Source organism: Apteryx mantelli, chromosome 3, assembly GCF_036417845.1.
Source record: "Apteryx mantelli isolate bAptMan1 chromosome 3, bAptMan1.hap1, whole genome shotgun sequence".
NCBI lineage: Eukaryota > Metazoa > Chordata > Aves > Apterygiformes > Apterygidae > Apteryx > Apteryx mantelli.
In genome coordinates, this window is record NC_089980.1 from 133,780,076 (window position 1) to 133,807,056 (window position 26,981).

General features: G+C 37.3%; 1 protein-coding gene across 4 annotated transcripts in view; it reads left to right on the forward strand.

The window, feature by feature from the left end:
* The window catches only part of SUPT3H (SPT3 homolog, SAGA and STAGA complex component), a 284,434-nt gene that overhangs the window by 199,369 nt on the left and 58,084 nt on the right, over window positions 1-26,981 (forward strand). For all 4 annotated transcript variants that reach the window (XM_067294403.1, XM_067294404.1, XM_067294406.1 and 1 more), the window contains one exon: window positions 25,434-25,509. In XM_067294403.1, coding sequence (XP_067150504.1) covers window positions 25,434-25,509 — 76 coding nt within the window. The remainder of the gene's footprint in view (window positions 1-25,433; window positions 25,510-26,981) is intronic.

A 26,981-nucleotide genomic window follows, 5' to 3' on the forward strand; every position in this document is an offset into this window, starting at 1 on the left:
TGGCACTCCGCTGGGATTTGGCTGAATCAGAGGGGTGAGAAGGCATATGCACATTTAAGATCATCACGTTTTTCCATATTTGGCAGTTCGGGGTAGAGAGGTAGTCCTGATTGTTTGCATCTTTATGTTGCTGCTTTGAACCTCTCAGATGATCTGTTCACAATAAAATTAGCTGCGGGTTTGGCTGTGATTTTGTGAATGGTCACTCCAGTCTAAATGAGAGAGAGCACCCCTATCAGATTTACCATATCCAGTTATTAAAATCAGACACAGCTATTTTAAAAACTTCAGCTCACTTAACTGCAAAGCTGACTTGTATCTCGTTCTGTAAATGTCCATTTTTTATCATTTGTTTTATAGTGCTAATACCTCCCCCCCAGGAAGAAGTCTTCCCATCAGGCATCTGAACGGACGCACAAAGGAGCACTTCGAGCATCACGCCGTGAATGCTCTCGTTCAGGTTTTGTTCCCTTAGGATTAAAAGGAACACCATGCATCTGTCACTCTGACTGCTAGTTTTGGGATATATTTCCAACACTCAGCTGTTATGGGCAATAATTCAGTTGCAGCAGCTACCATAATGCTTTCATAGTACATTGCAGGTCTGAATAAACAGTGGAGGGAAAATAACTTCAATAGAAGAATACAGTACCTTGAAAGTAGGCTAAGTGCCAGGAAAAAAGTTAAAACTACATTTAGAAAGGGATCGGCTGAAGTTAGTGGCTCTTTAATGCATATTGTTCCATGAATTGTGTGTTAGGTATTTAAAAATTACAGCTACATATTACTGTTTGTAGAAGTTCACTGTGGATGTGATTTTTCCAGCACTTCTTATCAGTATATGTCCGTTAGTTGTAAATCATACTGTGAACTCTACAAATCTCACGGAACAGAATGAGCTACGTGCAAAATACAATATAATGTAATAAAGTGTAGGTGTATTTGGAATATATCCTTTGCTTACATAAGGTTAAATTAATCTCATTTAATTCTGTACACAGACAAAATTAAATGTCGCATGTTAGCCGGTCGCCTAGACTACTTTTCTAGCTGACAGAGCCAAGCACTTTGGGCGCAGTTCATCCCTACCCATCCCTATCCCACCTATTTTGGGATACAAGGAATTGTGCACTTGCTTTCAGTCAGGCAAATAAAGCAGATTAGGCATTAGTCTATGTCGACAGCAGTAAATCAGTGATTGAGAAGATTCCTTGGCACTGGAACATGATCACTGATATTGTTAAAATGTTATTTATCCTCTGTTTGGAGGCTCAGAGGGCAGTAGCACAGACACAGGTGGCTCCACGCTGATCTGGCATTTTTTAGTTCAGACAGCTGAAATTAGATGGCATCGTTCAAAAAAATCTATGAGCTCTTATGTTCAGGGAGTATCCGAAAGATGGTGTGGAAGTACTCAAATTCATCATACTAATTCAGAAAAGATGTACAAAGAAAATAAGCAGGAAATGATTTCAAAAGAGCTCTGAGGCCTTTTAGTACTACTGTTCTCATTTCACTGATGAAAATTATGCCAGTGTAAGTGCTATGTGGGGTCATTACTCTTTAGGGGATATCTGTTCATGCGGGGTGTATCAATAACAAACTGGAATTTGATTTAAAGCCCATATGGAAAGCTTAGTGCTGTAGTACAGACAACACATACTTAATAGAAACTGCATGCCGGAAGACAAACTATGAAGTTTTATATTACTAAAGCATGAGGACATGGTTTCTCAGAGCATGTTTTTTTTTTGATATAGAAGTTTTTATGGTAAACTTAAATCAGAATGGTTCGGTTCTAAATTATACTGTTTCTTCCAAAAGGATATTTTGAACTTTCTTACTGATTTTTCAGATTGTTCTTGATAGAAGCTATGTTTTGGGAAGGAATTTTGGCATTCAGTTAAGGAGTGACTTTTATTATTTCATGATATTGTGCCCAAACCTAGTAAGTTAATAATTTTTGGAATTACAGGTTGGAATCTTAGATTTTAACAGCTACAGTCTGTGAAAGAATTCGTCTTGGGGTAAGATTCAGCTCCAGATGAAGATAGTTGAATTCAGGCATTTGCATGTTAGCTAACTGTCTAATCTCCCCCTATAGTCCGTGGAGACCCAGTCAGCGCAGATAGTGGAGTCCAGAGAGGTATTCAGCTGACCAAATGTTTGTTAAAGCATCCTTAGTGAGCTTCCCAGCTCTTTAGACTCCACGGGACGTATTGTATTTTGTAGGGAATTTCTCTGTGCTGTCAGTGACTGTTCCGCTTGTATCAAGGCCAGATGTGGAGAGTGGAGGGGGAAAGATTAAGACAAGAAGTATTGGAGGAGAAGTGAAAAAGGTTTGAGTTTTTGGGGAACTGTTAAAAAGGAGTAGTAGATATGCCTACCAAGTACGTATGCCTAATCTGATTCACTTGAGAGTATGGAGTGTAATCTCTGCTGCATTTTTCTGATATCTTTAAACATACTCACAGATCTACCATCCATTTATTTTGTGCTGGTCCACATATAGAATTGCATCTTGCTACTGTTATATGATTTACATGAGTAACTCAAGTTATAAGAGCATTATGGTAGATAAGCAGGCTACTGACGGCTCAAAAGAGTGTCACTATGATATAGCGTGATGGAATTTCTGAGCAGTTTTCAGCCTACTCTTTGAAGCCTAGGAGATTCTGTATGTACGTACGGAAGCACTGCGGAAATAAAATTGTATGAAAGTTTCAAATTTAGGCACTCAAAAGTTGGGAAATTGTAGTATTAAGATTGTCAGGATCATCTTAATTTGTTATCTTTGTGCATATGCATTGTAATGTTGTCTTTAATTACACGGTCATATAACTCTATGTTCCACATAGCCTTGGCTTCATTGAAAGCATGGAATGAACAACTCTTACTTAATGAACAATTCAGTGTTTGGGTAGGTACTATAGTGTTTGGGTAGGTACTATAATAATTACAAATTATTCAGGTCTTGCTCTGAAGAGAAGCAGGCTGCCTGCAGAAGTCTTGGAAGGTAATGGTGTCCAAAGCTATTAGGGCCTCTTATTTTCTTTAAGTATCATGAAAATGGAAGCCATCTAGGATGAATTTGTACCTAAACGTAGTTTGGCTTCATAAGGGACTGTTGAGAGAGTTCAGACCAGCTGGATGGCCATGGGTCAACCCTCACGTGCTACAAAAAATAAACAAATGGTAGCAGGCTAGGCCAAGGGACCTTAAGTTCTGAAGACGGTGTAGAAATAATCTTCCTTATTCTTTCCCCAACATTGTCCAAAATAGGCTAAGGGATCCCCATGATGGAACAGAGAAGGGCAAGCCGTATCTTTAAACTTCTTGTGTCTCGTGCTAGATTCCTGTATGGACTAAATAATTGCAGCCTTCAGTGTAAACCAGTATCATCCTCACCTATGTGTCCAGGCCAATAAATAGGAGGTTGTGTCTTGAATTCACTAATGACTAAGCAATGTACTCAAACAGGAGTGGGAAGGTTCCTGCCCAATATGATGTGCCCAAAGAGTTCCAAGGTCAACACCAGCTCCCTCTATACTGTCGAGTTCTTTCAATACAAATAGATACAAAGATATAAAAGGAGTGTAGATAGGACATTAATCAAGAAAAAAACTCACTTTATTCTGTAAGTATTTTTTTTTGTCAATATCCAAATATAGAGGGAATTAATTTCCCCATATCAGGCCACTCTGGTGTTTCCAGATGAGTACGAAGATAGCAAAATCAGTAGTGTCTGAACTGTAAATTAGCTGTCTGGACATCAAGGTCTTCGCAACCATTATTCAGTATGAAAATAAGCCTATTGGTATTAATGGTTTCTCTGATTACACACTGCTTGGGAATGTTTGGGAAACGGGGAAAATCACTATTTTGCTTGAGTAATGGTTGAATTGGTTAAAAGTAAACAAAATAAGCAGAAACGGTTTTTCATTATCTATGTATCTGTAAATACTACGTCATTCTCAGCAGAGCTGGAAAAACCTATCAAGTGGAAAAGGTTTCTCATTATAGCCAATGATATCAATAGACTTTTTACATTGCTACAGCTCTAAGATTATTAGGGCTTTCTCACATTGGGGTTGATTGCTATGGTTACATGAAGTGTGGTGCTTGTTTGGGTCTTCAATCCTAGTAAATTAATGTTGTTTTTAGAGCATTTTGGTGAATGTTGCTCATACTGCAAATTTAGGTGGTTTTGCTGAGAGGACAGGGTGTTCTTTGCTTTTCTGTCTTTTAGTTCTTTGAGTGTTTTTTGCCACTTTTCGCTTTTTCTGAGAAAGAAGAAGATTCTGGACTGCTGTATTTTGTATTTTTTGACACCCAAATGACTGCATTTTACCTTAACTTTTAGAAGGAGACTTTACATATATTGCTTATATCTATATTTATATGTGCATATATACATATATATAAAAAGTGCTTCCACAGAGCATTTGATTGGGAGCCAAATGTAAGACTAAAAAGACTTTCTCCTTCTGAGTGTATTTTAATACTGTTTATTTGTGAGCTTGTGTTCATCATGTTTGTTGCTCAGATACCATGAGATGCATTGTAGATGGCATTAGATACAATAATTAGTCGTAGATGGAAATCAATGTTTAAATGAAATGTTAAATACTGGTCACCATACATTGGTATTTACAACACAGATGGTTACTGTATGTGTAAATTACAGAAAATTGTGAACAAGGAATGATGCTGAAGTCTAACACAGCTCCCATTAGTAGCAGCTTATAGAAATTGCTGTCATGCTTTAAAGTAATTAAACAAATTAGTGCTGATAAGTGTTTGTATTTTTGAGGTTGTTTGGAGATGGGGTAATGTCATTTTTTTTCTGTAAGATAGGATGTAATTCATATGCTTTTGGGAGAAAAACTAATTTTCCACGTCTTTGATGTCTTTCAGGAACAAATTATTGAACTTTTCTATCCAGATGTAAATGTCCTTTATAAAGCTCTCTTAGCCTATTGTTTAAGTCTGTACTGAATAAAGGAAAAATGGCAACAGTTTATTTCTTAGGGTACAATGTTAACCAAGCCTATATGGAGAACAGTCTTTCTCATCTCAAACTTTCCTGAAAGAAGTGTTCTCACTAGCATAAATCCGTTGTTGAGGCTTCGTTTTGCATTGGATTCACAAAATCTGATAGAAGAATCTTTTCAGTTATAGCATGAATGACAATCTGAAGGATCTCTAGGTCATTCCCAGCTCTCACCTGTTTCAAAGAGGAGATTTTCTGATACTATTGTGAAATAGGAGACCAAAACTTCAGCTCCTAGAGACGCAGTGTTCATGGGAGCAAGTTTCAGAGGCAGACACTTCTCTTTCTTCTGCCTGGGAAGTTCCTTGGTGCAAGACCCTGATGGCTGGTTGGCCGCTGGACTTTGGCAGGGTGGTTGGTTTGGCCAAGCTGCATTGTCCCCTCCTAAATTTCTCTCTCCTTCCCTTTAAGGATTCATATCACAAAAAGCCTTCCCTGGACGAAACTAAGCTCTTTTCTCAAATGAGAATGATAGAGGAAGGTTCCCTATGGCATGAAATAGAAGAGGTTTTAATGTTTGGGCTTTTTTTGTTTCAACTGCCACAGAAGAGAAGAGGAGTCTGAGAGTCATCCTGGATTTAACAGATAGGGGAGAATGTTCAAAACTGATTTTCGGGAAAGAACTTCTCCCTACCTCACCCGAAGCAGACTGATATATGCCTTCCAGTCTTAGGTAGTGTCAGCTGTAATTTGTCTGAAGGTTCATTTTTCTACCATTTCTGGACACCACCAATATGTTAGAAGCAAGCTCCTTTTCTGCTCTCCTTATTCTGTGGATTTGTTAGGGCAATGATGATACCTTTCCTGGTGTTAGAATGTCTCCTGCCAGGAACTCACACCTAGTTTTAATCATGTTCACGTGGCAAACCTGTTAATACCTTCTTCAAAATTACTAAGAATCCCTTTCTATTAAATTGGCATTTACCCTCTGACAGCAGAGTGAGCAAGCTATGTGTCATAACAGCCCCTCCACAGTATGTAGTTTAAGGACAATATAGAGGAGTGTTGAAAGTCATTTTTAGGCTGCATCCCAACTAAATATATCTAAAATGAGCTCAGATCTATTGAGCTGCACAACTTAATGGGGAAAAAAAATCAATTCAAGGCCATTGAGTACAAAGATACTGCATTTGGTTAAGGAAGTGCTTGATCCACAGATCACCAGCTGCTGTAAGACTATTCAGGGGAAGAATTATTATAAGCTTCTCTTGTATTTATGTTCTTCCCTCAGCTTCCAGGGCTGGCTGCTGTTGGAGACTGGGCTAAATGGAGAATTGCTCTGACCAACCTTAGGAACCCTAGATCACCTTCTTTTAGATCTTTCAGAGATCTAGATCTCTGCTTTTATTTTTTTTCTTTCTGACTACAGGATTAGCCAGGACTAGTGCAATTTTACTCCTCAGAAGTGAAGATGTCTTTTTGCTAGCTTCTGGTCTATAATGTCTATTATATCTGCTTGATTTTAGATAGGATTTTATGAACTCTTGTCACAGGCTCACTTAAGCAAAAATAAGAATCACCTGATACACTTGGGAGTCACTCACTGTCTGCATATCATCCTCCTCCTTTAAATCAGTTCCAGTCTGAAAACTAACACATCACAAAACTTGATTACATTTTGCCCGCTTAGTAGGTATGAGTGTTGTCTTTTTTGGTTCCCATTTGCCAAGCCACCAAGGTCTCAGCTGGTTAGACCTATGAGAAATGTGGTTCCTTCCTACCTACATTCACACTGCAGTTTAGATATCATCAGAAAATCCAAGAGATTTGTTGCCTAAGGTGAAGGACATTAAAGGCGATTTGACAGTAAATACATTGTTTCTTATTTAATAAAGAAATATATTAGAAATACTAGCATTTTTGGTTTAATAGCTCACTCTGATAGGACTACACCTATGACCTAATACTAGAGTATTTCTAAGATAGGATCCTATGGCAGATTTTTGCTGTAAATATCATTTTAGTACCGAGAGTAAGAATGAGAACGCTAGTGTGATGATTAATGCAAAGTATGCATGTTCATACAGCTTTAGTTTTATTGGATTTCTATGTAAATTAACACATGAGAAACTTTCTGAGCATAGGACATCTGCTCTTAACCAGGGTAGTTACCTGCTTTTGTACTGCAGGAGCATGTTCATATTGTCTTGAAGCATTTCTTTCTCTTAAAGTGTTAGACTCAGAAATGATTAGCTGTTGAATTTTATAAACCAAATAAAAACAGTAATTCATAGGATTTCAAGTAAATGCTAAACCGTCATGATGCCAGAGCAGTCAAATCTCTAGAAATCAGGCCTGCAATTCAGAAGTGCCTTGACAGACTGGAGAAATGGGCTGATGGGAATCTCTTGAAGTACAACAGAGGCAAATATGGCTGGAATAACCCATGCAACAGTGCAGCCTCTGGGCCGACTACATACTGGACTGTATCAACAAGAGGTTAGCTGGCAGATCAAGGGGAATAATTCTTCCCCTTTACTTGGCACTTGTGAGACTGTGTCTTGAGTCTATGTCTGGTTTTGAGCTCCCTGGTACAAGCAAGGCGTTGACAAACTGAACCGAGTCCAGCAAGGAACGTCGGAGGACTGGATCATCTGACATATGAGGAAAGGCTGAGAGATTAGAGTTTGTTCAGCCCTAAAAAGAGAAGGCTAAGGGGAAATCCTTTTGCTGTCTACTGCTGACTAATGGCAGGATATAGAGAAGATGGAGCCAGACATGTCTTGAATGCACATGATGATAGGACAAGAAGCAATGGGCAGAATTTGGACTGATCAGATAATAGGAAAAAATTTTACCTTGAGGGCATGTAAAGATTGGAGCTGGTTAGCCAGGGAGTTTGAGGAAATCCCCAACTTTGGAGATATTCCAAACTTGGCTGGAATATCTTGCTCAACTCTTGAACAACTTGATCTAATTTGACCTATTTTGAGTAGAAGGTTGAACTAGGGATCTCTGGAAAGGTCCCACACCTTTTTCCAACCTAAATTATTCTATGATTTTATCCTAAAGTTTCCCATTTGGGATATTAAAAAGGCAGATGGGATAGAAATAGAAGAGATTTTATGAAACACAGTGGTTTATTGTTTGATAAACCATTTCATGATAAACCATCTCAAATTTCTGAAAGCTGTTTAAAAAAATCTAGGTAGTATCTAATTGAACTTTCCACCTTCTGTACTTTTCTGTAATCTTTAACTGCTGGTAGTTCCTGGAATAGACTTTTTGTGTACACAAAGAACAGGATTTTCTGTCTTTCATTTTGTCTCAGTCATTGTGGTTTATTTTATCTACAGTGTTGCTTGGTGTATTCTTCTATAAGAATATGATTTGGCTGCTGTGCAAAATTGCACTCAGTGATAGCTTCACACATGTGTAGCAGCTACGCAAATAAGATTTAAGCATCTTAAGTGTCTGTGGAAATGGTAGAGTAGTATAATTGGGCTCGACATGATGCAAAATGTGAGCTGCACCCTTACTCAATCTACTAAAAAACTGGACCTATGATTTGTATGAGACAGTTTTGTCCCTCAAGTTTTAAGTTTTCTGTACTCTCTTTTATTTAATTTTGCCCTAACGTCTTTGATTAACATTGAAGATACCTAGACAGTGACTCATTTTGATAAAGTGAATGGGAAGAGGTTATTTTAATTTGGGTACTCAGAATTTGCTGATACCCAAGCAAAGTCTTTTTGCCTGAATGTTTTTTAAAGTTCTTGTTTTAAGATAGCTACCTTGTATAAAGTCCTAGTGAAGCTGAACACACAGGTTTTAATCTGATTGAGATCAGCATTTGACCCTTCTAGTAATCTGGGATTTACATTTAGCTGATGTCAACATGATAAAATTTAGGCTTTGTTACCACTTTGGCTTGACAACGAACATCCACAGCCAGACCTGTATTTTCAGGGGAGACAAGACTATAGTATTATCACTGGAAAAAAATACTGATTTTACATCTAGAATAAATTGCAGAAATTGATTTGCATGCATTCAGTAAGCTGTTTATTAAGTGGGAGTCCACAGGTTTATTTTTGAGAGAAAAAATGTTCTCACTTGAACGTATGGAATTTGTGGCTTAAGGTTTGGCTGTTCACTTTTGTACGCTGATAATGGGAGGCTCTGAATTTCTTTGGCGTATGGGTATCTGTATCACTTGCATTGTATTTGAGGCTTAAGTTGATTTTCTTTTGGAGTTCTAAAAGTCCATTAAAAGCAATGGCAAGAAAATAACCTAAACTGAGAGGCTGGAAATAGGGTAATTTCAAAAGCACATGAAGATGTGTATATTTTAGGCTCAAATAATTCTTAAATTAAACATTTTTTTCCAGAATATTCTTCTGAATGGCAATGGCAAAGGTATGGACTCCTTGGTGGCAGTGTTAAGTCCTGTTGAAACTTTGCCTCTGGAATTTAGAAAGGGATCGTGAAATGTGGGGTTGCATTTGATCAAGCGAAAGGAGGACGGGTAGTCTTTGTCAGAGGGCTGGATTTTATTTCCCAAAGCTAACAGCCATTTCCAGGACTTTGTCAGACCGACTAAGAATTTCTGCTGCCATTGTCAGCTGGTATTATTTAAAATCAGTTCCTCCACTTGTGTGGGATTCATATCCTATATCATACAGGGACTATGACAAGAAGATGCTTTTACTAGCGTTATTCAAAGCACTGTTGATTTTCTCAGGCTGCAGACAGCTGCAGAAAAAGCTTGTAGGACATGCAGCATCTGGTATTGAGTCCCAGCTCCTTACAGAGACCATATCAAACAGCTTGGAAACAGAATACATACTCTACATCCGCTTGGAAATCATTCTTTTAATGTTTATTGTAGCTGTATTAGCTGTCAGCTCATATCACCAGCTAATTATTTTATATCTGATAGTTGTAATCGCATCCTCAGATGTACCGAGCTCAGGCAGATCTCCAGCTACTAATCACACCCATCTTCAACTGGGAGTTAACTCTTGATGTGCCCCACGACTGGAGATCTGATTTCTAGCTCCAAGATTTGAAGAAATTTATTGGCGAGATGATTGCTGCCCTTGCTAACCTTGTTATCCTATATTATACTTCAAAGAAAGAGGAAAAAGATGCTGAGGAGACCTTGACATCTTTGACAAATACTAGATGTGACTCTGAAAATGTCAGAAAAATGCAGAAATGCTAAGGAAGCAGAGAAATCACCAACAAAGAGTAAATTTTCTACCAAAATGTATATGACACGGCACTGTGGCATGATGCTCTACAGCAGCTTCTACCAGCGCAGTCAGGTAACCGATGCCAAACCATGGCCATTGGTGTTGCCATGCTATAGGCACCTGTAATACTACATGGACTTCAATCTTCAAAGCTGTGCTTCAAAATCTTGCTATTAAAGATACTGTTCTCTGCATCCCAATTGCATTAAGTGTAATATTTTGAATTGAAGACATTCTTCCCTTATCCTGTGAGTATGACTATGTGATTTTTTTAATCTTTGTTTTTTTGCGCAGATCTTTGATTTGCCTTCTCCCCCAGGAGGAGAAAAAAAAAAACAGACAAACCCCCCTTTTTCAGTCACTGTGAAACTACAAGAAATTCTAGATAGAAGGAGAGAAAATCTTAGAAGTGTGGTTTTGACATTTCTAAAATAAATTATTTCCATTTTAAAATTAAATTTACAGAACTGTTGATACCCAGCAATACGACTTTTGATCGACCTGAACAATAGTGTAGATTCAGATCCCTAATCACTTTAATAACAATTTCGTGCAGGAATTTGAACCAAGGTTTCCTTTTTAGGAGATGTGCCTGATAGTAAAATTCTAGGATATCTCTCACCAAGCTCTTGAATTCAAATCTTTCTACCTTTTAAAATCATTTGACCAAAAATAGAGTAAAAGATTCCCTTGTCTCCTCGCTTTCTATTCTTCTTATATTTAAAAGCGCTATGTATTTTCCTCTCTTCATAAGCAGCTGAAAATTTTGCATGTAGAATTGCACTGTGCTATTGTACTTGGACAGTATTGTTTTTATCACAACCAGTTATAGGACTGTGTGCAGAGAACAGTCTCTTGTTATATTTACTTCTGTAAGAGGCTGGATGAATGAATGCTATGTGCAGAAGCTATTATTAATGCAGCGTAACAGTTTGCCTATCAAGCTCTGCAAATTAAGAAGATTGAAAGTCAGATTCCCCCAAAGAAACCCCTTTTGTTTATGCCTTAAAGTCTGAACAGTCTTTATATCATTTTTAATTGCTGATGTGAAATAAGCAGTGGTTTCTCATACGCTCGGACTCTGAGGGGTTCGCTGGTTTACAAGAACTGAAAATCCAAGCTGCTAGTTTAATAGTTTGTAATGAAATTTGCAAATCAGGTTACATTTGAGAGGATTCCTTTGAAGTGACTTTTAAATGACATGTTTCTAAAATGTGTAATTACAATAAAGGGTAGTACTGTTGTTTTAATTATTGTGGCAGTTTTATGTAATCAGTATAAAAATGTTTGGAAATATTTTCTTATTTCTCTTATGTCTCCAAAAGAGAGATAAAGTAAGCAAAGCCTTTTCTTAAAATAAATGTTTTAAACCACTGTTAGTAATTCAGAATGTTGTGCAGCAAACTTCATCCTCATTTATAATTCTGATATAATGGTAGATTTGGTTTTTGTGGCTACACGCAGCTGGTACAAGTTTAGATTTACACCCATAAAGGCAAGTCCAGTATCCAGGTATTTAAACAGTGCATCAAAATACTTTTTTGGAGCACTAAAACTAATGTCCAACATCCAACTATCTAACAAGCTTATCAAAGTGTATAAAAACGGAGCTTTGGGGTGCTCCATTCATATCCCCCAATTTTTAAATTAGATTTATATTATTGAGTATAGTTGAGAATGTCGAAGGTCTTTGACGTGCAGCATTCGGATCCTGTCTGAACTACATAAAGGTCTGTCTTCGTGGAGTATGTCGTGATGCAAACTAAAGGGGTTTTAAAATAGTTGTACGCATAAGGTATCGAACAGTAGAAGAATACTACGGTGTTTAGCTGCGATAGTGTTAACATTAGCTCATTTTATCAATATTTGTAAGATGAATCTCAAGGGTTGTTTCTCTGAAAAGCTGCATATATTCATTATCAGTTTAAGCCATCAGTATAAGAACTGCCTTTGTCTTGGAAATATAAATAAAGACGTGTCAGTAAAAGATGAAGACTCTCTACCCCTGCACAAGTGACTGCAATGTGTAACAAAGACAGCAAAAGTCTGAAATTTCAGCTAAACCTACTACTTTTCCTGAAGTGTCTATACTAAAAATCTTTAAAATATTTCACAAAAATGTTTCTTCTAATGTGTTGTTTTAAATTCTATATTACTTAAGCAAATATTTAAATATTATAGTAGCTTTTCTGCTTACTTGACATGAACATAATTCTACCTTCCTGCCAAGTATGTCAAAACCCAAATTCACTTTCATTTGCCAGGATAAATGTTTATTTTGTTTTCCCACATAATGTGCTCTTTAAAGTGTCACCAGCATACCAAATCTGATTGCTTTTTAATAGAGACACGGTGGGGTTTTTTTTGCTTTCGTTAGGAAACAGGATAAACTATCAGTAATGGTAATGAATCCGTACACAGTAGATGCTCTTTGCTCCCCCCTCCCTCATCTCAAGATTAAAAAAAAACAAACAAAAAATCCCATCAAAACTATTGTAGTGGTACCTCATTTTTTGTTACCGCATGAAGCATCTATAATAATATAATAATATGGGATGGAGGAACATTCAGTATTACAGAGCAAGAGCGCTGGAGTATTTAGGACCTGTTTCTTCTGTTAAAGTCAATGTAAGTGATGATGATTTATCAAGTCTCCCCCAAACATACCTTTTTGGTTTGTTTTGCCGTGAAATCGCCGAGATTATTTAAGATACGATTTATCGGAAGGTTGCTGTTAAGGAAGTGTGATTTTACCAGCACGGAGCAGCTATATTTCAGATACTAAAACCTGCCGGTAAGTTTGCATAGTTTCTCACAAACCAGAAAGTTTCACTTTGACTTTCTGCCTTGAACAAGTCTCCAAATGTTCCTCCAGTCTTAACTAACAAAACCTGGCCAATTTTGTTCCGAAATTAAAATTTTCAAATACCGTTCTACTTTTAAACGATAAATCAGTAAAGTTTCATTCAACAATTTCAGCTCTAATTCTTATGCCAAATAAAAGTAATTGGTTTAGGTGCAATTGTGAAAGTTTTATAAAACTGAAATATATATTTTTTGCGATTTTCTTTTTTTTTTTCTGGAGTAGGAAGTGGGGATATTCATTAAGAGAACTCCTGTAGTGGCTTCGGTGGTGGTTATTGTTTTGAATTAATGACAGCATGTATTTCTTTGGCTTTGTGTAAACACTTAATAATTTTGTGGTGTATTTATCAGTAGGCATGGTGTAAGGCATAGATTGTTCCGAATTAGCCAAATTAACTGATGGTTCAAATTAACTTAATTCTAAATGCTAAATCATTTTGTTAAATCCTGGCATTTTAACTGTTTCTATTTCCCCTTTAATCATTCCCTTTTCTATTTCCCCTTTCTTTTTTTAAAGAGAAAAGAGAAAGAAGAGAAAAAGAGAGAAGAGTTGGTCAGATTAGAACACTGGCTTTGGGAAAATAATCTTTTTCTGACTCTGTTTATCGTCTGTATAGTTGAGATAATGTTCACATCTATGAAGATAAATTCGCTCATATTTGAAGCAAACTGAGAAGCAATAAGGAATAGCAGTATAGAGAATTCTGCACAGTTAAATAAATAGCACAGTCATTAACGTTTGGTTTAATGAAATGTTTACGCTAGGCCAAATCCTGTTCTCAGTGTCACGAAGAAAGTCCCACTAAAATCAAAATTACCCCAATGCTTTTGTTTGAAATCTTTCGATTCAGTCTGTGGTTTTAGGGTCTCCTTAGTCTCTGTATCGGTGCCCGTTGTGCAGTTTTGGTTTTGCCTTGTCCTCCCCCAGGCTGCACGAGGCGGGTGTGAACCGCTGGCTATGGGGGCGTCATGGCACACCAACTTTGCACTACGTTAGCATTAAGGCAAAGGACTCGGTAAGTTTTGGAACAGTTGCAAAACAGGTCTCAAAATGCAATTAATTCAACCTTGTGCTTGCACTGTCTTGTAGTCAAGAAGCAAATGAAGAGCAGAAGCCAGTAGTTGTTCTGAGCATTGAAGTCCTGCTCTTCTTGCAGTCGGGGAGCCCGAGTCCATCTCTTAATTCCTTTCCCTGTTTGACCCCTTTCAACCATAGTCACAGAATTCTATGATAATCTAGTTTTTTGTACACATTTGCATATATCTGGGGTAGCGGCCTTGTTATTTCTACTGGCGATATCCAGAAAATAGGTATTTTGTAACATGTTAGTTAAAAAGGATTGATCTGACTCAAATGAGTGCAATTTTCACCACTGATTTAACTGCGAGTAAGTTCTAGCCCACGTGGCCTGAATAGCAGACTTTAATGCGTAGTACGCTGTGATACATTTCAACAAAACTTGGCTGAATTATCATTAAAAGTAATTATTGTCCTGTGGTGAATAGTCTTGAAAAATTTCAGATGTGTTCTAGTACGAATAATACAGGTAGACGTAAATGTTTCGAGTATATTTTTAAAGGAAAGTTTCTAGTCCCTATGCCTGGTGATGCTATTCTTTAGCAACATATTTAATTATGTTTGCTCATAGGAGTTTGCAAGTACACAGAAACTGGGACTTTATCCTTTTTACTGTATTGTTACTTTTATTGTATTTTGTAAGCAGTTGCTGGTTTTTTCATCCTTATTTTTCTTAGTGAGTTGATCAAGACACCGAAACAGCAGATGAGATTATAGATCTCTCATCAATCTTTTTGAGCTTCTCCAAGAGAAAGTTACGCTCCCATTATAGAAATACATGCATGTTGCATGCAGATTATATGTAATGCACGCTGGTCGGTCTGCTTCTGAAGGAAGCATTTTATTTTTACCTTGACATGTGATTCACTTATTCCCTGAATCTCATGATTTATTATATTTATTCTAAGTTTCATATCTTGCTGTTAGAATATGAGAAAGACTTTTCTAAACAAAATAAAGATCTAACCCCCAAATTTGACTAAGTGGCCTAAATGCCACAAGTTGCATGTGAAATGTCTGTACGCACGCTTCCAGTGCTAAGGAAAAAAGAACCGATTTGGGAAAACCACTGGGTATTGTTCTGCAATTGCAATGGGCTCTTACAGGAGAAGTTCCTTCAGGACTTGCTGGAGGTTGGTGTAGCTTCATTGAGTGCGCCAAGGAGAGTACATCTACACACACGTAGCACACTGCCTGCTTCCTATGAATAATGCTTTATTTATAGACGTTCATGACAACACTTCTTACCCAATCTTATAAAAATTGCCAGACTTGGATTTGTCATGGAAAATGACTGAGCTGAATTGTTCTGCTCGTTTTCGTAATTAATGAACTAATGGCCTTGCTTTCCACAACCAGGTCAGTGTGTTGGGCTAGGTGCATCCAGCAGTTTATTGTCTCCCAGTCTGCATTAATGAAGTGTCTGTAAGGATGAAGGGTGCAATTCCCCCCGACGGTCAGACTGCCGTCAGTCGTCCAGCTTCCCGTTCCCTGGAGAGGGAAGGGCGCATCCGGAGGCCGGTCACGTTGCATTAGGTGTTACATCTGATAACCCGATCAGTGATTCATTATATTGCTGTATACCTGATGATATTGCTTTCTCTTTATTATGACTATGCGTAGTTATCAGAAATTTATGATGATTTCTTCCTCTGCTTTGCTTGAATAGTTTCAGACAACATAAATCTTATTAACAAGTGATGCTGCTGCTGTTGATGCATGACATAGAATGCATGTTGCTACTGGGAAGGAAGATTTCTTCTGCAGAGTTGAAGCATGTTTAAAAGCTTAGTTGTTTCCTCAAACTAAAAGATGCAAAATCTCATTGGGTTGTGTTAACTTTAACAAATGTTACTGCAAAAATAATCTATTGTGTCTAAATTAGTTTTCTGATCTGTTGCCTTTGGAGGTTCCATTTTTCTTTTTTCCTTTGCCAGCCAAGGGTGATAACCATCTGTCCTAGATGCAACTTTAAGTTAAAAAAGATATTCATAGGATGAGATCCTATGAGCTGCTGAAGGTGATGAAAGCTTTGCTGTGGACATGATAGAACCACGATATCACCTATGAATTTTAAGACTGAATTCAGACTTCTGAAGTGGACTGCTGTAACACACACCAAATTATCTGTGCAAATAGCTAAGCTTTCATGACTTGATTTCCGTGACTCTGTGCATGTGTATTTTGGCATTATTTTGGAAGTCAGGCTTTTGATTAAGATAATTTCTCAAGAAATGCTGTAGCAGAAATACCATTTTTAGTTATAAGCCATTCTCATTCTGCTCTGGTTGTGAAAGTGTCACCTGCCAAGGATGCCTGCATGAATAAGCTTATAACATTGCAGTACTTGGGAATCTTCTGTGTAGAATGCTGATTTCTTGTACAGGACAGTAATATTCCAAAGAACAGCAGATACTGTAAAAATTTGCTGTTCCATTGGGAAGAGAGTGACAAATATATGTGCCAGGTAACAGAAAGACCATACTTATTACCAAAGATAAATAATGAATAAATCTCTTTTACTAAGTGTAAGGGAAAGGATGGGGTTATAACACTTAGAAATAAAATTTAAAGAGTAAAATGAATGTGTCCGTCAGCAGGCCTGATTCACAAAGAGTTAGAGAGATATGACTTACAGGACAAGGCATTTTATCACAGGCATTGCTTACTAATAAATACCTTGAGTTTGCCTTGCTTTCCTGCCAATGCAAATGATGTATAAAGAATGCTCTTGAGGACTTCTGCTCACTTCTCACTTAACATTAGCAAAGCTCTTTACATAAATATATATTCAGAAGCATATATTGATTCTATTACTTCCACATAACATGAGAAGAATTTCAGTAGAGGGGAAGGAGTGTAGTTTCACGGAATCGGGTTATTTGTCCGGCAGTTCTTTAGTCATTTAGAGTGCTGAATTACCTATCCTGGTTGCAAATGACTACCTAAATTGGGCTCATAAACAAACCATCTGCAAATTGTAGTGGCAGAAAATGCCATGAGGGTGAGAGATCTTTTGAGATGACTCGTAGTGTAATAATTACAGCAAGTTTGCATAGAATCCAATATACGTATTTAGTAAACATACATTTTTAAGAGAATTTTATGTCTATATATTTGTCCATCTATCCATATGTTTAGTCGTATATTTAAAAGTAATATTTTTTAAATGTCCCCAGTTTATAACGTTGTCCTTTTCATTTGCTTACAAAGTGAGCCTGTCTAATTACTGTACCATTAATGTTAAACAGGGTACAAGGTCTAATTTTAGACTATAAATGCAAGATCGGATTCAAAACTTCTTAAGCAAAAGGGACTGCTTTGCTGTTTATATCTCCCAGGCGATGCAGTGATGCCTATCTGGATGACCCAAAGCTTCAGTTAAGTTATTCAAGTTATTTTACTTGTGAGGTGCTAAAACGGTTTGTACTAACCTCATCAATGAAGTGATACAGAGCTAAGATAAGTGTGAAGAATGCTATTCAGAAGATATATATAGGTTTCTTAACATTTACCTGATAGGTAAAGTTTTTGATGTACAGCCAGATGGAAACCACAGACAAGGGTTACAGTATCCTCAATCAGGAAAGTGAAGGAAGGTCAGTCTTCTTAATTTATTAATGAAGCCCACATAACTTTTTTATGCTTGGTAGCATAGTTTCTCCAAAATTATTTTGCAATTTTGCAAAGCATTGGTAGAATTTAGTCATAAATTTGACACAGAGGTTTACAACATTCATGAAGACACATATAATAACAGAAAAAATATTTTCCTATAGAAATCAAAGATATTGCATGACCAGGAAATGTTTGATTTAGAGGTTCCAGCTCCACACTTCTGAATAGCAGTAATAAATGTAGACAAGGAATTTGGATATGATACGGGGCCGGTTCGAATAAATTCAGTGCGTGTAGATTTTGCCTATGTGCAAGGAAACCAGAGTATTACAGGGGCAGTGAGTATTTGCCAGGAGGGCAGAGTTATTTATTCCTTAGACAATGAGACCATTACTGCTGGGAATTAATCCATTCATTTTATCATTGTGTGTGCACTTTCATTGTCTTTCTTACTTTAAAATTCCCTTGGAATTTTTGCATAATCTCAAGTTGTCTTGCTAATTGCCTTTCCCCTGCCTGCACATACTTCTTTAGATTACATTTTGACTCGTTTGAGGAAGGTAAAGGAATAAACACATGCCCAGGGTACAAGGTTGTGTATAGTTGCATTGCCTCCAAATCAGAGCAGCTACCAAATTTACTGAGTCGTTCTCTACTCTTGGCTTTTCCCTTGCCCTGAAAAGGAAGGTAAATTGCCCTATTGCGCATGGCATTCCTCACTCATTGCTCTTTTGATTAGGATTCATTTTTCTTGTCTTAGGATCTGCATAATGCAGACATTATATTTAAGCCAGTGTCCGTAGCTCCATTGCTGATGTCCATAGTTGATGAACTTCAGACAAATTTATAGGGCTAATTCACGTGACCTATTTTAAACATCTTGTTTAGGATGAAGCTGCTCTCTGAAAGTGCTTAATTATCTTACTGAGCATAAAAGGCACTCTAGGTGATTAGTTAGGATACTGTAGATGTTTTAACTTGGTCAAATGAATCCCATCTGTTGTCCCTGGATAAAAAATCACCAACTTTCTATTGTGGAAGCCTATCATTAAATATATATATATATATGTGTGTGTGTGTGTGTGTGTCTATTTTGATTTGTATTTGTCATCACCCTCAGCTTCCTTTCATGTCAGTTATAGCTGTAGACTCTTAGCATCTCTAACCGTCCTTAAGGTTTTTAAAGTTCTTAAGGTCTTGAACTCTGTTTATTGTTTTTATTTTTTTGAAGTAATATTGTAGACAGAAAGGCAAAACTTGTTTACTTTTTATAATTGTGCAAATATGTGAAAACTGAGATCATTTTGGTCCACTTGAAAAAGACCTCTTTTTTTCCTGTGTTGAAGGTATTAAGAACTTTGTACTAAACATATAAGCACTCAAACACAATATTGTATCAAAGGTCTCAAGTTTACTATGTGGACTTGTTCAGATTAATGGGTGCTGCGGAATGTGTGATATGTTCTATAAGTGATGGGTAAAAATGATAAAAACTCCCTATATTTCTGTACTTTATAGCCAAATGAAGAATTACATTACAAAAGCTATTGATCTTTCCCCAAGTGACATTTTTATTTTCTGTCTAAAACTCTGAGTAAGCTTAATCTTTGAAAACACTTACTCTTAAAACCCACTTTTCTTTGCTTGCCAATGCAAGTGATTTTCTGTATGTAAAAAGATCTTCAGATAATAATAATCCTCAGATAATTTCCAGATACAGAGGACTAAAAATGTTTTCAGCCTATTTTGGAAGCCTTTCAATATTGAGCTCACTTGTATTTCCTTTCTCAAATGATTTTTTGTTTTACTCTGTTATCCTCGGAGTCTAAAAAAAAATTTTCCTACCCAGCGCGTAAAGAACATTGTTGGCCACCAGATGTGCTTCATGGAGGCTTATGTTCCAAAGCAGTGGCATACTCTTTTTCTTAAAAAAACTATATGTTCTCTTCCTCCTTTTGCTTCATAGTGCTATCAGCTGAAGGGCAGTTTTGGGTTTTTTTCTCTAGGGAAGTCACCAATCTCCTTTGGACAGGTGGTAGGTACACAATGAAGAGGTCTTTAGAAAAGGAAATCAGGAAATCATGCCATAATATGAATATGCAAGCGGGCTGGGAAGCCAACCTCTTCATCACTGACATTGTTGCCAAACACAGGGGTGTCCAACCCTGCTGCCGGCATTTCTCAAACCTTCCAGCTTAGCAGCTACCCGGCACATTTCCTTCAGACGCTAAATAGCTGGTGAGCAAGTTCATGTTTGGCCTCTTGCCCTCCCTGCACACAAAAAGCTTTATATGTCAAGTGTGAAAGCTTAAAAATGGAATCGAAATAGGATTGTTTTTCATCCTGGATGGTAGGTGACAACATACAGCTCTCTACCTTTTCTTTGCTTGACCTTGTCAGTCTTCCTTTTTGGTTCTTCATGCTGAAAGAAGGACATAATGCATCACATTTTTGGAAGATGAAGCATGCGTTTACTGTGCCAGCTCCTATCTACTGCATCCTCCAGCATGTTCCAAGGAAAGCATGCGGAGTATTTTAACTCTACTGAATGCCACATAACTCAGCTTCTTAACTGCCTAGACTGACTGGTGCTACTATAAAGGAAGTAAAAAATATGTATTTTTAATTATTTTGATAACCCAGTAGGACAGCATCACTCATGTCACTTGTTGTATCTGGTTTCAAAACTAAAATCAAAATGCTTCAAGCCAAGATTGCTTCAAGGTGGTGTGTCAGTAGGGATTCATCATTTCTTCATGTAGGAAAGATTCCCAGCAAATTTCCTTTTATGCTGATGAAAGAGGACTTCAGTTCTGTTGGAGTAATGTGCTACTCCATCCAAGAAGAGAATTTGAAAAAAAAATTGCTTGTAAAAAAAAAAAAATTATTATTTAAATTTATAAAATTTATTTAATCTGTATCATTTCATGTTTTTGAGAAAAATTAGTTTAAAAATGAGCATTGTGGAAAAGAGTAAGTGGGTATTGCATAGATTTAATAGTAAGCATTATTTAGGAGTTATAGCATTTTCACAAACTTTCTGCGACTTTCACAACTTTGAATGCTGTTTCCTTTAAATTCTTTTGTCCTGGAGTAACACTACTTTTTTCTTTCCCCTTTTATCCTGTGTTATTGATTGATTATAAATGTGGAGATAATGGAACATTAAATTTTTCTACTGCAGAGATGATATAAGAGAAAATAATTAAGGTTTATAACCTTGAGAAGTGCAGAGGAAAGATGATCTGCTGTTGTTTTCTGCTTTGCTATTTCCTTAAAGATGATATACTTATCTACCTCTCTAGCTATTTATTCTACACTTTCTATTTATTTATAGATTTTTCTAAAACTGGAAGGACTGATGGAATGGATATCCATATCCCTTGAACTGTGTTTGCTTAACATAACGTGTTTTTTTGTTAGATTATGTTGGGCTGAAAATATAGTTTGGTTATTTATGATAAAAGATACTTTATTTGGAGGTATTTTAAATAAAGTATCACTCTAGAATCCACCTTTTAGAAGGACTTCTTATAGGGAGGCAAATTGAAGGGAGAAAGCAATTTTGTTTCACAGATATGTAGGTAATTTCACTATGGACAAGGTATTCACACAAAGAAAAATAATTGTAAGCATTTATTTAATATATAAGAACAAAATTAAGAGCAGTGTTTAGCACTTCGGGCAAGTACTGTAGACAATTTATAGAAAGAAATGAAATCCCTATTGGAAAAATGTCCCTCCCCCTTTTTTCATAAACTTAAGACAGTTTTAGTTGTTTCACTTTATTAAGAAACTTGCAGTGTTTTGACAATGAACTTATTGTGTGGCATGTTGAGTGGCCTTTGACAGTACCCATTTACAGGAAAGATTATCAGAGTTTTCTGTGTTATTTGCGGAGAGTAGGCACTGATAAACCATTTAATTTAACTAACTCATCTTGGGATTATTTATTCTTGCAATTCCCATATTGTGTTACAGGATGCCTGGAATTGTATGTTAAAATACCCTTGTCAAATTTCTGGATTACTTTTTCTTTTTCAGCTCGGGTAGGGCTTTGAAGCGTGATGCCTCGTGTTAGTATTTTCTGTCACTTTGCTTTCCTGTGTCTTCCTGCTCCTTTTAAAGGTTGGGGATGGTCTCTTTGGAATGCATAAATTTTTTGTGCTTATATAGATAGAAGTCATTTGTTTCCATCACATTGTATTATGACCGACTCTTTGATTAAGGTGCAGCAGTTTCTCTGATAATAGAATGAGGACGTGATGTACCTAATGTCATGTCCAGGTAGCTTTTCACGTCTGTAAGGGGTTGACTTGAAGTGGCCTTTGGCATGCCTCTTGATGTATACTTCAGCCGTACTGCTTTGTCAAGGGATGTTTGTGGAATTCTTGAGAAGAAGTATTTTATTTTTCACTGGTGAAGGAAAAATACTTTGATACTATCTGCCACATTATTTTCAATGGAAGAATAGGAAGTACAGGATGGAAGAAGAGATGATTGGGTGGATTTAAAATTGCCTGGACTGCTGAATGTGAAGGGTAGTGGCCAATGGCTTGACATTTAGTTGGCAGCTGGTAACACACTGAATACCTCAGGGATTGGTACTGGGACCATATTGTTCCATATCTTCATCAGCAATGTGGACAAGGAGACAAAATGTACAGCCAACAAATCCATGGATGATAGGAGCAGCTGGCACGTGGGATCACAGAGCTTCAACCCACACAGTTCTCGATAGCCTTGAGAACTGGGCCAACAGAAACTGCATTGAGTTTCTGCATCTGGGACAGAGTAACCCCATGCATCAGCACAGGCTGGGTACCAACTGGGCTGGGTAGCAGCCCTTCTGGAAAGAACCTGGGGGGTGATAATGAACATCAGGATGAATATAAGCCAACAGTGTCTTCTCATCACGGGTAAAACAGAACGCACAGTGGGCTACATGAGCAGAAATGTGGCTGGCAGATTGACGGAAATTGTTATTCTCTTCTGCTTGGTGCTGATGAAGCCATGTCTGGAATACAACATCCAGTTCTGGGTCCCTGAGTTGCAAGGAGATGCTAAGAAACTGGAAATGTGGAGCTGAAAGCTACTGAGAGGTGAGGGGCCTGGAGAACGTGGCTGTGAGAAGGGGCTGAGAGAGCTGGACTTAGTCTGAAGAAGAGGAGGCTGAAGGGTGATTGGCTAGCAGCCTACAACTGCTTGAAGGACAGTTACAAAGATGATGGAGCCAAACTCTTCTTAGTAGTGCCAGATGGAATAAGAAGGGTTAACAGCCACAAATTGTTGCTGGAAGGTTCAGATAGGACATCAGAGAACTTTTTCACTAGTGCAACGCTGGAGCAGGTTACCGAGAGGAAATGTGAAATCTCTGTCCTTGGATGTTTTCAAGACTTAGCTAGAGAAAGCCGTGGCTGACATGATCAATAGCAGTAGTCTGTTTTAAGTGGGAGACTGGGCTAGAGACCTCCAGACTTCCCTTTCAAGCAACGCTTTTGTGAGTCTCTGCACACTTCCATGTGCAATATTTCAGTATTTAGAGAAGCTCAATCTATTTGATTATCCAGCAAAAGTTAAATTGTTATTTGATCATTACCTAGAAGTACCCAACTAGTAGTTTCTGATTGGCAAGCAAAGACACAAATGATCAGAGTTTAAACCACACTAAATAAAAACTTAGCATTTGAAATTGTTTTAAGAATTTATCTCTTAATATGTGAAATATTTAAATCAAAAATAGATGTCTTTCTAAACCATACAGTGTAATTATGCGAAAAATTCTAGGACTGCAAATTCTAGGATATATTATGTGAGAAGTGTCCTGTGCTATGCAGGAGATGAGATTAGATGATCCTGGTGGTGCCTTTTGGTCTTGAAAACTATGACTGAATTAATTCAGAGGCAAAACAGATCTCTGTTATGGTTATGCTAGATGAGGACTGAAGTTATGGCATATATTGTGACAGTTATTCTTTAAAAGATACAAAATAAATTTAAACTCATTTAATGCCTTAATGGAATATATTGACTGAAAATTTTTATTTATCAGTTCCACAAAATATAAGCAGGATGCCAGAAGGAAGTAGAGGAATGCAGAGAAAGAGAACTGAGAAATGTTTCGGGAGAAGAGTTTCTACCCTAGTGACTAAGAGTCAAGATACAATGGAAATATGTGGCTTCAGGATAAAATGACCAGCTGGGTAGAGATGAAAAGAAAGAAGGAATATCGAGATATGTTCCTGGACAGTTGGTGGTTCAAGTCACAACTAAATGGAATGTGTTGTCTATCAAGAAAATCTCATAGTTGGTGGATTGTCTTAGAAAAGTGACCTAAAAGACAGAGGAGAATAGAAGAAGAAACTGTATTTGAAGGACTGATTTTTATTTTTTTTCTGATTTGGGAAACTGCTACAGCCAGATGCTGGCTTATATCCTGTTTTCACCTACTCTCATCAACAGCCATTTTATTTTCCACCAAACCAGATTAAATTTCAATTTTGTCAGATGGAAAAGTGCCTGGGGACTCAGAGCAAAGGGTTTGGGCTTGGCTTTGGTTTTTAGTGCAAACACACCTATACTTCACCTGCTCGGTGCATGGTGTCTTGGGCTAAAAGGACAGACTGCAGACGTGCGGGTCTCATGATATCAGTTTGTGTCCTTAGGTATAGCTCTGTTCTTACTAGGTTTAGTGATTTCGTTTTATTCATTAGGCTCTTGTTTGGAAGAAAGTTATGCTCCTTTCCCTGATGTTTCAGATAATATACTTTACTTGTTGGGGAGACTTGAATAAATTACTATCTGCTTCTGAATCAGATAATCATTCTCTTTAATCTGACTGCTATCTCCTGCCTGTGCAGGCTGTGCATAAAATATATGGTTTAATGCCATGACTGTTTGGAGATGTCCAGTAGTAAAATCCAGTAGTAAATATTTAAGCCATTTTTCTCAAAAAAATTCTAATTTGACGTCTAATTTTCTTTCTTCTCTGTCTGTGTAGGTGTTCAGACACATAAAAAAAAAACAAGCATAGATTAACAGTGAAAAATGATGAGAGAGACACATTTACCACTTAGTTACTGCTGTTTATTGAATGTCTGTGTGGGAAGGGGCACTTCAGTGCTCCTCTCCGTCTAGTACGTCCTCAGGGGCATGTCACCTACTCATTTTGATACTGATAACGCTCCCATTTCAAAGACATGCAGGTTCATTTCTGCTCAGCGCAGAAGGCGTTGGCCTCAGTCCAGGAAAACATTTTTCTTGTTTGGTCATCCGTAAACACGTAGGCAGACTGCTCCCGTGCTTCGGTTTACACGCGCACCTCCGGGGCAAGAGTGCTCAGCACCTGCCCTAATGGAGCCGTCGCTTCTCCCTCCTAGGTGAGCCATGTGCAAGCAGATCTTTGGAGTGAGATGTGACAGGCTCCTCTGGGGAAACTCGACTCACGAGACTCATGATCAACCTGTGTTTTGTATTTCTGCATCTTAACTTGTTCAATGCATGTTCAACTTGGGGCGTTGCTTCAGGGTTATGGCACTGGCACTTTGCCGCTGTAAATTCTGTTGGGGAATGCAGTTCTTGCTGAAATAAGGTACATGATGTGCTTCTACTCTTTTGTCAGAGAGCAGAAAGACAAACACGAATGATGGACTCAGTCCAGTATGCAGAATTTTGTGAAAGTCGGCAATTGAGTTTTTGTAAGTATTATAATGGCTGCACTGTATTAAGATGTTCAATTATTATTTCGTGTAACAGAGAACGTAGCAGAACCTCAAGTCTATTGAAAGCACTTTTGTTTCATCCACAATAATAAAACTTTAAATTCTTGTCCTAATAACTCCTGGGAAAAGTTAATTTAGTGTAGTTTCAGGCTGTCAGGCAAAATATTTTATCTGAATACTTACCAAGCTTTCTGTATGTTTTTCTGTATGTTCAACTACTGTGCTGGTGGGGGGTGCTGCAAAGTATAGAGATATGTGGATAGGACTTTTTTAAAGAGTTAATGTATTAAAACAACCATACTTGCCTGAAGTCCGTCCCGGTGTTGTTATAGTCAGCACGTTAATAAAGTTTTATGGTTACAGGAACATATCTAAAATTAGAGAAGAACAGCAAGTTTTGCTTTTATTCCTGTATCCACAGAGACACAAAGAAGTTACTGAAGAGTCTTTTCTATTTTAAGCTGTAAGCTCCTGCTGTGGAATTTATTCAACATTAGCCAAATTCATCAGTATACACCATTCCAACACTAATAACATGATGACAGAATTAGGGCTTTACTAGCACTGAAAACCAACTTACTAGAAGTACTTGTGGGCCACAACTATAATGAGCTGTAAATTAATGGGCTTGATCATGTAGCAAAACATCATTACAGAAGCAGTTAAGTGATGACTAAGGTTTTAGGTCAAATGTCAGAGAAAGCGAGGTGAAGGAGCTAGTAAAAAGCATGACCAAACAGCACATGATCCTGCAACACAGACTTGAACACAATAGTGCCTTTAAATGAGAGACCTTATCTTGTTCTTCCTAGCAGGACATTTAAATTCGAAGAAAGAGTGAGTCATTTATGGCAAATAAATGACACATTCAAAATACTCTTCTGTATCAGCAAATGTCAGCAAATGTAGGAAAACATGTTTTGTAAGCATTTCTTTTCCTTATTCGATATGTTTTGTAAGCTTAGTTATAATTTGGCATCATGCATCTGTGAACCATTAGATAAATGCTACTTCAGATTAGGGTGACTTCAGCAAATGAGAGGTTTGTGATAAAGTCATTTTTAAACCCCCAAATTATCATCTGGAGACAGAACAAATAGAAATCTTAAATTTGTGACATCAAATTGCGTGTTGCTGGCCAGGGGACTGTGATTTATACAAAAATCTCAGTGATATTTTCACAGTGCTTTTGGAGGATCATGTCTATACCATTCTCTTTCACTAACATTTAATGCCATTGAAGAGTAACAGTGTCAAGAGAATTACAGTGCTTTGAAACTGTTAGAAAAAGAGACTCATGCCCAAATTTACTTATGGTATATGAGCTGAACTAGATAGCACATACTAAAAGCCATGCAGAACATTCATTCAAAATTAACACAAAGGTTAGTTTTGCTTATTTTCTTTTATTTTAGCAGAAATTAAATTAATTTATATATATGAAGTAG